We start from the raw sequence: 13,356 nt of genomic DNA on the forward strand, positions 1-13,356 counted from the left end.
TTCAAATATGTAGCTATTACACACCATACAGTATGAAGATATGTGAAAGAGTGAAGCAGATTCAAGTGCGATTGTGCTGCTTCTGAATCTAGACTTTTGTCTTCTAACATTTTTGTAATGGCCTTCATTTTTCACGGTCTAGTCTCAGCCTGACTTATGAGCTTTGTTCTTGCACTATAAACCTGTCTTACCTGTTCTTTTTCCCCCATTCCCGCCCTCTCTCCTCCTCCTCTCTCTCGCTCCCCCCCCTCTCTCTCTGAACTGTATGAGCCATCCTACTCCTTGCTGTTGACTTGCCATGACAAGCCTTAGGAGAAGTTGCTCAATGTTAATGTTTGACAAGTAGGAAGAAGGGCCTTGGCTGCCATATCTCTCAGTCTTGGACAAAACAACCACACTCTTTCGGTTCTCCTTCTACTCAAGTGTGTTTGCTGCTTTGTGAGGAAATTATATATTTAAATCCGAGGGAGAAAGACAGAAAGAGACCATGGGTGAGTCAGTGTTATCGCTTTCTCTTATATACACTGGTGGCTTTTTTATGTTTCAATCCTCTCAGCTGTCTGTTGCACAAAGTAATGAAAAGATTGAGTTGTTTCTGTGTCTGCCCAAAATGCCATTGAATATTTTAAGTATTTTAATTTGCCATGCAAATAAAACTAAAGCTGTGATACTATGATACCATTGCATTACTTTGCATTGATTGGATCTATGTATTTGTGTTTACTGTAAAATAAGGGTAATCCTATTTTTTTATGAACCCAGAGATTTAGAAAACCTACCAACGCTGGGTGACTTTTCTCTTATTGGTTGATTATTAAATTATCTTAATGCTGCAGGTAAAGACTGACATTACAAACATGTTTTTGTAAGGAATTTTGTAATTACAATGACTAGTGACAGAAAACACTGTATGGTTTATCTGCAATAATCTACATTCGCTCAAAGCTTGTCTGGCCTCGACTACGTTAGAGGTTTGTCTTAGTTTTAAAATGTCAGGACACATCACTTGTGAAAGAAGCACACCAGCCTTTTGTGCAAAGCCTATAATTTTCTGCCCCATTTACGGTGCCACTGTAGAGGTGCTGGTGCTGGTCGACTTCGAGGGCACCATGGGAGACGAGATCACAGTGAGGATGGGGGATGTGGTCAAAAACGTTACCAAGTCCAGCGAGGAGGGATGGCTGGAGGGAGAGCTGGGAGGAAGGAGAGGCATCTTCCCTGCTACCTTTGTCAAGGTCTGTTAATGCTATACATCCCACAGCATTTTGCTGATACTGGATTGTGTGTTTGCTTATCCACGTCTTAAAATATGCCTTCTTTTTTTTTTTTTAATAACAGGAGGTGCCAGTCTATTTGATGGGTGACAGCCAGAGGGAGCCACGAAGCATTAGACAAAGTAAAAGGCTAAATTCTCAGCAGTCTTCATTTTCTTCACTGTCATCAGCTTACAAAGCAGAAAGTATCTATTTGCATTGTCCAAACAGCATGTGAAGGGTTTCAATTTTAAAGACTATATATGCATTCTGGGATTATTTTACTTGCTAAATTTTATCTTACTATATTTTATGTGATCAGCTCCTAAATACATATAATACACATATATATATATATATATATATATATATATATATATATATATATATATATATATATATATATACACACACACACACATATATATATATATATACACATATATATATATACATACACACATATATATATATATATACACATATCATATATATATATATATATATATATATATATATATATATATATACACACATATACATATATACACACCCACAATGGAGTTGACTTTTCATTAATTTCATTTGTTGGGAAATGGTATCAATTACTTCACATCGTCCATATCTCCATTTGGAATGAAAGTCTTCATTTGCAAATAATTCAATCTGTTTAAACTTCTTGTGTAAAAGATCCAAGATAACAGCCTTCTGACACTACAGTATTAAGCACATTATGCCAATCAAGAAGAATTATCCTTGCACATATTGTAAGATAAACCCCTTATCTCAGCTTGCAGCTCGAGTCGGCTCAAAATAAACCATGAAAATATTTGACAGTGCTATTCATATCAGGTTGGCTATTTTAACATTCTATGATCTAAAGCCGACTGTAAACATACGTTTACCACATCCTCGCCACACAAATCTTAATTATAATGTATGGCAATGGAGCAAATATACACAAACTGTCCTTAAAGGATCAGACATGTTACAAGCGTCAAAGTGCTTTGCAGTCTTAGCAATGTCCTGTTGAGACTTGACTACTCTGCCTCCAAGCTAAACATACCATTATTGAGCTCTAGTTTCTCCATCAGCTTAACCAATAGCTTCTTTGTCTTTCAGCAAAGAAAATGAAACAGACGAGGAAATGTGAGGTAGCATTTGCCTACAGCCCCCTGAATGAAGACGAACTGAAGCTGGTTGTTGGGGAGAGGATAGAAATCATCAGAGAGGTAAAGTTTCCCCAAACCCTCACATTTGAACTCAAATAACCCTACAGTGGTTATCTGCAAACGAGCTGTGTTAGCCTACTGTTAAGTTGCAGTAAGCAAGGCATGTTCCTGCTGGTTGCTGAAGCTGCTCAGTAGCCAAAACCTTAGCACTGTATGTAAATCTGGGCGTTGGTTGAATGTTTGCTCAGCCAATTGCTGAATGTTTTTCATATTGATTGTTTGGGTATTACAATCTTTTTATATTTGGCCGCCAGGCTGATAAAGCCTGTTTCCCAGTACATACAAAGTACAGCTTTACAGAAATGTAAGAGAACTGATCTGACTAGTTCTTAGAGTTCACATGGACGTTTCATGCCATCAAGTAATCAGATCTGAAACATTACTGAGTAATATCTGGAATGTATACCTGTTGTTAAGTGTTTTACCAAAGTGTGAGTGCAGCCATTCCATTTTGTCTTCTCGCTTACTTTCTTGTTGTACTCTGTCTCTCCTCGATATAATCTCTACAACAGATTGAAGATGGATGGTGGATGGGTCTGAAAAATGGCAAAGTGGGAGCATTTCCGTCAAATTTTGTCAAAGAAATCTTTGTTTCCCCTAAAGGTTTGTAAAGCCAAAACTTTTGTTTACTTTTTTTTTTTAACTTTTTCTGCACATGTAATCTAAAAAACAACAACAGCTGAACTGATTATTTGTGATATTCTTTTTACAGACAACAAGCACAATGAGGTCAAGTCAAGACCTAAGCTGACTGACGCGGTGTTCAACAAGGAAGTATGTAGCGCAGAAATAAGGTTTTTGAAATGCATGACTTGTTTACCTTTGACTTAACATATTTTTTGTCCTCATGAAGATGTCTCAAAGGGCAAGTGTGAGGAACAAAGCAAAAAATGGTAAGTCATTACAGGGTGCTTTAAAGAATTTATTTTTAACTTTTCATTGACTAAACACTAATGGGGATACCCTAATTTTAGGTGGCATTTCTATTTTTGAACAGCATTTCAAAAGCAACTTGACAGCGTCTATTTATACCCAGACACTTTTTAATTCCTGTACTTTAACCTGAAAGGTTTCTGGGTGGAGTCCAGTCGTGTGGCCAATGTGCCTTGATTAATCACTTTACAGAGGGTTCCGTCAGAGTGGAATCTCTCTTAGGGATCAAGGTGTAAAACTTTTCTCTGAAGTTTGTCACAACCTCTTTCCGGCTATTCTTTGAGTTATTAATGTGAAGGTTGCATACAAGGCTGATAAGATTAGTCATCATTATTAAAACCTCCTATCATTGACACACATGTACTATAATGCTCAGATACCGTAAGGTTAGTAACCATATTATCTTTGATACTACGTCTCCTTAGTGGTGGAGTGTTGCAAAGTCATGTTTGACTACAAGGCCAAAACGGAGGATGAGTTGGATCTGAAAAAAGGAGACGTTGTTGTGATACTGAGCAAGGTTGGAGCACACTTTATTGTCATTCTCTGGCATTGTTTCAAACGTGTTTTCCCATGATGTCTCATAACAGACTCCTTCGGGTACAATTGCTTTTCTTACAAAGTAGTTGCAGGTGAACAGTATCATATTTTTCGTCCAGTCAAACGAGTTGTGCATTTTAAAGAAAAGTACAAGGTGACGCATGTTTTAGTGACACAAATCTGGCAGTTATAATAACAAATAATAAACATCTGAGATAAAATTCTATGATAAATTGATAATAACGCAGCTATGTCTTGCTTGACCGTTTGGTAACCCCTTGTGCAGCAATTTGGCATCCCAAGGGACACTGCTATGTTTGAGCTTTTAATGTGACTCATTAATCTCTATCTAAAAGGAAACCGAAGATGAAGGCTGGTGGGAGGGAGAGCTAAACGGACGCTGTGGCTTCTTTCCTGATAACTTTGTCATGGCGATACCACCAATGGACAGCCTGCAAGTGAGTGGACTAAAACACAATCTCAAGAATATCCTTGTTGGAATGGACCTTCCCCATGTTCAAGATATTCAAGATTTGACAACGGCATTGTGCTACCATGAAACCATGGACATGCTTTATAGTAATTATTATCTACTATACTTTTAATGTTTTAAAATGGCTCAAAATGCAATGTACATAATGCCACTTTAGCTGCAGCTGGCTGGTCCTGTATTTGTGTTACTTTAGCAAGTCTGCAGCCAGTGTGCAGTGAGTCAGGATTGTCTTTACCGTCCTCTGTTTTGGAATTACTCACTGAAAATTCCCTTAGTGGAAAGAGTGTGTAAAATAGAAATGACTTTAATTCACATGGGAACGTACTTGCCAACCTGTTGAGTTTTCCGTTTCTCATCCTCTAGTCTGGGACCACAAGCCAACCGCCTGCACGCAACATCGACAAGAAACCCTCAGGTAGGAGACTAGTATGTATGTTGATCAAATACAGCAGCACAGGACCAAATACTGTTTGACATTCAAGTGGGGATCTGGGCTTCATGTTTTAGAGTTACTCTTGTGAATCATGACTCCTGGCTAAAGTGGTGTTTAGTGTGCTGACAGTTTGGACTGTGATGGGCTGTTGTTTTAGCAGATGGAGGAATTGGCAGCAGTATTGGTTGTGTGATTTCCAGCATGTGGTATAAAAGCAGCCAACATTTTATTGTGCCACTGAAGCAGCGTGAAGCCCTTTCAGTATGGGTCACAACATTGCTGAATCATTCTTCTGTATCTTCTATTTTCATTTATGCTCATCTATTCAGTGATGGAAAGTAACCGAGTACATCTACACAAGTACTGTACTTCAGTACAATTTTGAGGTCCTTTTACTTCACTTAAGTATTTCCATGTTATGCTACTTTCTACTCCCCAGGCAATACTGTACTTTTCATTCCACTACCTTTATCTAACAAGCTTTAGTTACTTTGCAGAGTCAAATTAATTATTTGTACATGCATCAACTAATAAATAAATTATTATTGTAGATTAAGCTACTAAGCAGTATATTAAGTAGTCACAGTGTGCCTCACCTCTACCAGCAGCAACATTACACCAATGCATCTGTAGTTATAATCCAATAATATAATATGTACGATTATGAAATGGGCCATTCGGCATTAGTACTTTTACTTTTGGTAGACTTTGATTGACATATTACCTATGTAGTTTTACTAAAGTGACGTTTTCAATGCAAGACTTCTTTTTTGTAACAGAGTAAAGTAAAGATCTGAGTACTTTTCTTCACTGAATGAGAATATGGTCATGAGTCAAGGGTTATGCCAACATGTTCCCGACTAAAAAAAGCAAGCTGTGTGATTGCTGCTTTTATGCTGTTATAAAGTCTGTAGTGTTATTTCTGGGTGGTAGATTTACCTTGGTAAAGTTTAGATTACTTTAAAGTTTCTAAATTGTTGTTGTCATTGTTGGTATTCTCACAGTTATTAAAAAAAGAGTGACTGAAGCTTAATAGACTTTGAAACAAGAAGATGTAGAAGTCAAATCTGCGAGCCGCACAGAACAGGATGTGGCTTCTTGTCAGGTTTCAGCTGAGGAGTGCCATCTGTGGTGCAAGTTGCAAATTTTGCAAATCAAAAATGTCTCCTTTACAAATTCAGACCTCTTTTAGAACTCTATATTTGGTTGGGGATTCAAAATTGCATGCTCGTCAAAACATTTGGCAGGTGGAAACAGAGCCATACAAAGTGCTCGGCTATTCAAAGATGCCACCTGAACAAACTGGATATCAGTGCAGCAGTCTCATGATTTGTACTGCCACTACTTTGTACATTTTTGATTTGCACATTACACTAATTACAGCATTTTTTTTCCACACACGGTATCACTCACAAGAATTTGACAGGAAGTCTCAGACTATAGCAAGATGGGGGATGGTTAGACTGGTCATGTGACACAGTTCAGGAGTCTTGGAGGAAACAAGGGGGTGGGGGGCCGAGGAGAGCTGTGTCACAGAGATTTTCACAACCAGCACAAGAAGCAGCACTACTGCTGTGTGGATGGTTTGCTTGAGAGGGAATGTTGCAAAATGCTTTGAACACTCAAGGTAGGCTTCCGGTGTTGTAATTCTGTCTCTTGTTCATCTCTGAGTCTCAGTGTTACGCAAAGTATTATGCTTTCTTTATGGCTATGCATTAGAACAGTTTTACTTCTTACATTTGTGCTTGTATTTATTTAGCAGAGCTGTAATGGCTCCTTAACATCTCCCGTCTTGACTTGCATGGCAAATAGGGAATCTCTCACATTACCATCAGTTCACTGACCCATCATAATTTAAGCATCTATCCTCGCAGTCTCCAAGGCAAAGTCCTCTCAGGGGCTGTATTTTTTTCTATGAGCTGAGGCAGAGTGACTGTCCCTGATGAACTTCTTGAGAACCTTGGGAGCTGTTACTGCAGTGCTATTGGATAGAGCTGTGACCTGGTCTGCTGCACTGATGTGCACAGCTTTGCCTTCACATGCAACTGCTCATAAACTAGATTACACTTCAACTGAATTGACCAGTAGCATTTTTTTCTGGACCACATTAAACCATAATGCTTTCTGGAGTAAACAAATTCAACTCCTAACAAATAAAATAAGCCAGTGGCTTTTTACTAGTGGTTACAGTTCTACAGAGTAATGTCAATGAAAACAATAATACATTAACACAAGTGTTAACACCAACGTACCGTCTTTCAGAGACTGCGTGGGCTAAGTTTTAAAACTAGTGTAAAGATATTGGCATCAGAAGAGACTAGACGACACAAGGAATCCATTGGTACCAACCACAACATGATAGCTTTTGTTTCAAAGTTAGGCTGAATTTTGCTTTATGAAAAAAAAAAATCAAATGAATGAATTTTCATATTTCATCTGAAGTGCAGCTGTGCTATTTACATACCAAATCCAACTCTGTGGTAACGGTTCATTCACTACTGCTTTTGTAGTGAAGACAGAGGCCTCAGCGATGGAGAAAGGTGGTCCAGCAAAGACAAAAGGTATACATGGCAGTGGCTTTAATTATTATTGTAACATTATTCTGTCCTTTTATAGAGAAATACTGTTGTGGAGTAATGTGATGAATTTGCTTTCCAGATGATAAACCAGAGGTTAAGGACATGAGAAGCAATCCTCCAACCAAGGTCAAGCTGCCATCCATCAGCAAGCCCAGCCCGCCTCCAGTCAAAGACAAACCCACCAAGGTCTTACCCAAGTAAGTGATGCCAAGGTAGAGCTGGGCGATATGGGAAAAATCTAATATTATGATATTTAACAAAAACATTAATGGCAATATTGTAGGTTTGACTATTGGTGCTTTCACAAAATATTAACACAATGAAATTTGTGATAAACAATCACCAATATTGTGGATATAATGACTAAGTGGGTAAAGGCAAATAATTAAACAGCTAGTAAATCTGGTGAGTTCAGAAAATTACATTACTTTACTGTAATGCAGCCTTTAAAACCAGGAGAGACAACACTTGTGTCATATCACGATATTCAAAATTTAAGGGGCTATCTAGCCTTATGTATCGATGTTGATATAAAATCGATATATTGCCCAGCCCTGTGGCAAAGACTCTCTGGCGTTGTGTTTTATGACTGCTAAACTACTAAAGACTTTCTAAATAATATGTCTTCCAACTCAGAGACATGAATACTGATTTATTTGCAACCTTTCTTAAGCAAAAGGCCTTTAGGAAATGTCAGGAACACTTTCTCCTCGTTGGTCTGGCCCCGGGAGCGGAGCTTTTAGATGTGAAAGATTTTGGTTGCCGCCACCAGTTGCCATGGTGTCCTTCTAGAAGAATGCCAGGATGCCCGACCTTTAGCGGCTCAGTGGAAACTCTGGGATGAGTCAGATCGGGCCTAAACAGACGAGAGCAGCCCATTTCCTGTTTCCTGAGCAAAACGCACGCACGCACGCACACACGCACACACACACACACACACACACACAAACTGAGAAAACAAAAACAGCCCTGTTTTGAGGGGGCTGCTAATGGAGAACATGCTTTTTCTGAAAATTGTTTCCAAGCAAATGTGTTTGGAAGGGACACCTTTCCAGCTTCTTTAAGAATAATTCTTCTTTTTCTAAAAGCTCAATCTTCCAGGCCTTTACCTCAAGGGCAAGGCTAATTATTTATAAACTTCATATCAGATCTAACCAATGCATGAAGGTTACTTAAGTTGAGTTGTGACTCTGGGAATCTGCCATCATGACTGCCATATGAGCTGTGAAAGTGAAACATGTGCCAGCCAGGACAAAATAACATACAGAGAGTACCCATCAAAGTGTAGGAAACTGGAAACCACATTCAAAAGTGTTTTTTTTTTTTCTTGTTTTAAAAAATGTGCACCACAATTTTCTTTCACCAAGAGAGATTTTTTTTGCGAGATTCTGATTTTATTCCTCCCTTACATTCCTAATTTTTTTATTTACTTCTATCAAAAGAACTAAATTGAAATCTTATTCAATTGTACTCTTATTTTCAGTAGAACAAATGGTGATGTTGCTCCTGTTTCCCCAAAACAACCGGAGGACAAAGAGACCGACCAGTTTGATGGAATAGACGTGCAGACTGAAAAGCTGTGCCATCCTACAGCAAACAGAGCCAAACCCCCCCACAGGAGACCACCATCAGGCCTGGTTACAGCAGTACAAGTACGTCCACCTTGGTGATTTATCACTTTCTTTTGAAAACTATTGCCCTAAACGTGAAGAGTTACATAATGAACGCTTATAGTAACTGAGGCCGGAATCGCTGACAACCTGCTAAACCACAGAGACCACAGAGACCTTTGCAACTTGATATTATCGCTTCACCAATAAGGCAACTCTCTACTTTATCTTGTGCACACTTGTTAGGTAAAAGTACTGTCTTTCTTGAAATCGAACTGAATACAATTGTTATGTTTTTGTTTTTTCAGTAATACAATACCATTATTAACAAGGATTTTTTTTTTTTTTTTTTTTTATAAATTTGTCAAATTGTTTCTCATACACCCCCAAGTTATTTTTTTAATTAATTAATCTCTCCATTGACATACGTTTCGCCATATTCTTAATCCAAGCACCAATTGTAGGTGCCTCCATTTACTTTCAGATGAGAGCTATAGTCCTTTTTGCCTCTAGTATAGCAAAATCAATACATTTATATTCATGGGGTTTCAGATTTAGATTTGTTGGCTACAGGTGCAGCAGAAGTGATTACATTTAGTGGTACTTTGCATTTCTAGGCCCATATTATTATATCCAGCAGATGCAGTTCAATGACAAAAAATGTTTTTCAAACTACGCCATGAGTGTTTAAATGTTGGTAAAAGGCTTTTCTAGGCTCTACTCGTTTCCTAGACTCACTCATTTTGCAATCAACTTTCAGCAGTATCTTACAATGGTTTAAAGAAAGGAAGAGATAACCGTTTCTGCACTTGCACTTTCAATAATTCAGATGTACTTGAGCAAGAGAAAAGGCCCTAAGGATAGACTTGTCCCAAGTTTTCATGAGTCGACCATTTTACACTGACAGCAACAAGTTTGGGCCTGATCTCTACAGGGTTTTCAAAAGTCCTTCTGGGAAATGAAGGAATTCATTCCCTGAAGTATCCTTTTAAGGTTTGTACTTGGCTGCTCAAAAGACAGACATAGGTGTTAAGTTGGTATAGTTGGAGAATGAGAAACCCTAAGGCAGGTTATGAGGAATTACTATTAGCAATGGTTGCTATTAATGCATGGCTAATGCTGCTTTGCAGGCCCAGGGTGCCACTGACAAGAAAGAACCAGAACTATCACCAAAGAAGTTCCAGACAGAAAAAGTATCTGGCCTGCAAAAGGTTTGTGACATTGACTGCTTTCTCTACAATACAGCACACACGTGATATTGATAATAAACCTCACTAGTCTGGGTTTAACTCATATATTAGATATTGTGCATTGTTTTTATATTGATGAGCCAATATTCTATCAATGAGGTTCACTGGTCTGTACAATGTCATGCAAAGCCACCTAAATTCATTGCAGGGTACAGAACATCTCCTACAATCGCCTGCAAAGCCCGATAATCAACCCAAGACGCCGCCTCCGGTTCGACCAGCACCACCCAAAGTAGTTGTGGATGGCAGAACTGTCACCCAAAAAGAACAAACAACTGTAGAAAGCCTGCAGGCTGAGATCAAAGAGCTGAAGATGGCTCTGGATCTATTACAGGCCCGACATGAGTGAGTACTACTCATTTGTGATGTGGGTATGTTTAAGACCTGATGAACTGATTCAGTTTATTTGAGAGGTGTTACAATTAAAGCTACCGTATTTTTAAAAAGGTAAAAATATAACAGTTCACATAGAGGGACTTCGTCATCTTCCCTTATTGAGAAGTTGTAGACGGTGCCTTCTATCCCAAATTAATTTCTGGTATTGTTTGTGGACACTAGCACACACACACACACACACACACACACACACACACACAGGAAGTGACTAATCAAAACCTAAGGGAGAAATACAAACATGTATTGTGTTCTAAACATAAGTGTTCCGTCTGGGGGGAAAAAAACTGGATTTAACAGTGTTAAATCTTGTGCATCTCTTTGATTTGCTTTAATATGAAACATCACAGAGGCCTAGTTGCTACACATGAGCCACGCTGTGTGCAGTTGCAGACGACTTCCTGGCAACTGAACTATGTACGCTATTTGGAGCCATCAACATGTGTTTACAAGCTTCAAGGGTGAAACTATAGGGTCATGTATTTTGAAAAAGCACATCGTTCGGTTTGCTTAAAAAAATATACATCCTCTTAAAGCCCCTACACACGCACACAGTTGCTTTCACTCATCTTGCCTGATTGGACTTCATTTGTAAATATGTACAAACTGGGCTTGATTGAAATCTCCTTCACTCTGCTGTTAGTTTTGTTGTACATATTTAAAATAAGTGTCACAACCTACTCTGTAATCATTCTTATTTGTCTATAGAGTTTTTGGGCATCATGTAATCTATCTGTAGTCTAATCAGTTACTCTAACCAAGAGAAACTAACACTTTATTAGCCGCCTTACTCTGTTTTGGCTTTCTGAGACACTACGTGACCCATAAGGCAATTCTCCCGACGTCCTGTCTGGAGCCAGCCTTAGGTGGCCTCTCGATGAACTGTAGTATCTGCCACTTTCACATTTGCTTCATTTTTCAGCACCACACTTGCTTGGCAGAAACTCGCTATAAAAGCTCCATGAAGCCAGGAGGAGCTGCAGATTGATAATTCTCTTCAGGGTCATCATCACTACGAGCATTTTCTTTCACATTGTTACATCGTCATTTGATACATTATCATTATAAACGTTTTGATTATAGCCACTTTAAAGATGCATTTACAAAGATGTATTTCGCACTAATGGTGCTTAATAAAGAGTGGTCAGGATCAAGGCCATTTCTGTTTGATCAAATACATCTCCACTAAAACAGTAACATTCAAATTTGTATTATTTCACTAACTCATTTGACTTGACTGGTAGTGTACAGTACATCTGACCCTATTTAAACTCAACTTTTCTGTTTCTGTCTCTTTTGATCAGCCGAGACATGCAGGAAGTGAAAGAAGAACTGAGGGATGAGCGAAACAAACGAGTGGCACTGCAGGTCAGTGAGGCGTGCCTTCAGTTTTGCATGCATTTGTACTTTATGCTTGCCGCATATTGCCTGAAGAAAATAATACAGAAGCTGTGGTTCCCAAGATCATGACTGTGGTATAATTAATTGTTTTAAAAAAAAAAATGTCTTTTCCATACAGGAGGAAGTCCACAGTTTGAGGATGAAGTATTAATCTCAACACAGACTGTGACTGGGCTGACCGTCTGACACTGTGCCATGCAGGCTTTCATACTGCAAATTTAAACAAGATGAACATTTTTTTGAGATGAAATGGGGATGGAGAAGACAAGCAAGCTCTCCCACTGCAGACACACGTGAAATTATAGCTGACATAGGATTAAAATAATCCTGCACTGGAGCAGAGAAACTTAATCCTTCAAAAGACTTTTAAATGATGTACTGTTAAAAGTTTTACATATTTGAATGCTGGAAATCACAATGGGTTACTCTTGGTTGCAAGTTAATGTTTTACATTGTCCTGTTTCAACTGCCACCTTTATTTCTTTGATCATAGGTTTTACTGTACTTTTAACATTTACACAATTAATGCCTCAGCAGAATATGTAATATATGCAGCTGTACATAGGAGGAAATATTGTGATGATATTGTGATATTTTTGAAAAAAAATATAATTTCAAGTCATCTGAAGGGTTATTGGTACTTGAATGCCAATATCCGAAGTACAAGTGACATGTAGGCAAAGCAGTTTTATTTGTATTATGTTTCATACATATACACACACATATACATATATATATATATATATATATATATATATATATATATATATATATATATATATATATATATATATATATATATATATATACATACATATATACATACATACATACATATATATATATACATATATATACACATATATATATATATATATATATATATATATATATACGTCAATATGGAATGGATTAATCTGCGTTATTTTGACAGTCCCTAATAATATATATATATATATATATATATATATATATATATATATATATATATATATATATATATATATCTATATATATCATACACACACACGCACTTTTCAGAGCGTTCAGTAAAAAGCACTGGAGAACAATACGGTTTTCAATCTGGCAGTTGGTTCCAGCGCTGTGCTGTCATTTATATATTTATCTTGGCCAGAATGTAATGCTGCATTAGTCCACTGGGGGGCACTGTATGACTATTCAACATAAAGAGAAGTGTTAAACTAGTCAGTGAATGCTGGATTGGTGGAAGTGACCAAG

The 13,356-nt window shown here is 37.8% G+C and overlaps 1 protein-coding gene across 2 annotated transcripts; it reads left to right on the forward strand.

Moving 5' to 3' along the window:
- Positions 1-285: 285 nt before the first annotated feature.
- Positions 286-12,789, forward strand: sh3d21 (SH3 domain containing 21). Of its 2 annotated transcripts, none has more exons than XM_078252419.1 (17): positions 286-491; positions 1,078-1,235; positions 1,339-1,396; positions 2,376-2,485; positions 2,998-3,088; positions 3,198-3,259; positions 3,339-3,378; positions 3,844-3,938; positions 4,315-4,416; positions 4,815-4,866; positions 7,395-7,445; positions 7,543-7,660; positions 8,950-9,115; positions 10,204-10,284; positions 10,472-10,668; positions 12,021-12,084; positions 12,236-12,789. In XM_078252419.1, the coding sequence occupies exons 1-17, from the start codon at positions 488-490 to the stop codon at positions 12,266-12,268; spliced, it is 1,482 nt and encodes a 493-aa protein (XP_078108545.1). In that variant the 5' UTR covers positions 286-487; the 3' UTR covers positions 12,269-12,789. The 2 variants fall into 2 exon arrangements, with proteins under 2 accessions (XP_078108545.1, XP_078108544.1); XM_078252418.1 differs by having other exon boundaries at positions 287-491; positions 8,947-9,115; positions 12,236-12,745.
- The last annotated feature ends 567 nt before the right edge of the window (positions 12,790-13,356 follow it).

This window comes from Sander vitreus, chromosome 6 (genome assembly GCF_031162955.1).
Source record: "Sander vitreus isolate 19-12246 chromosome 6, sanVit1, whole genome shotgun sequence".
Taxonomy (NCBI): domain Eukaryota; kingdom Metazoa; phylum Chordata; class Actinopteri; order Perciformes; family Percidae; genus Sander; species Sander vitreus.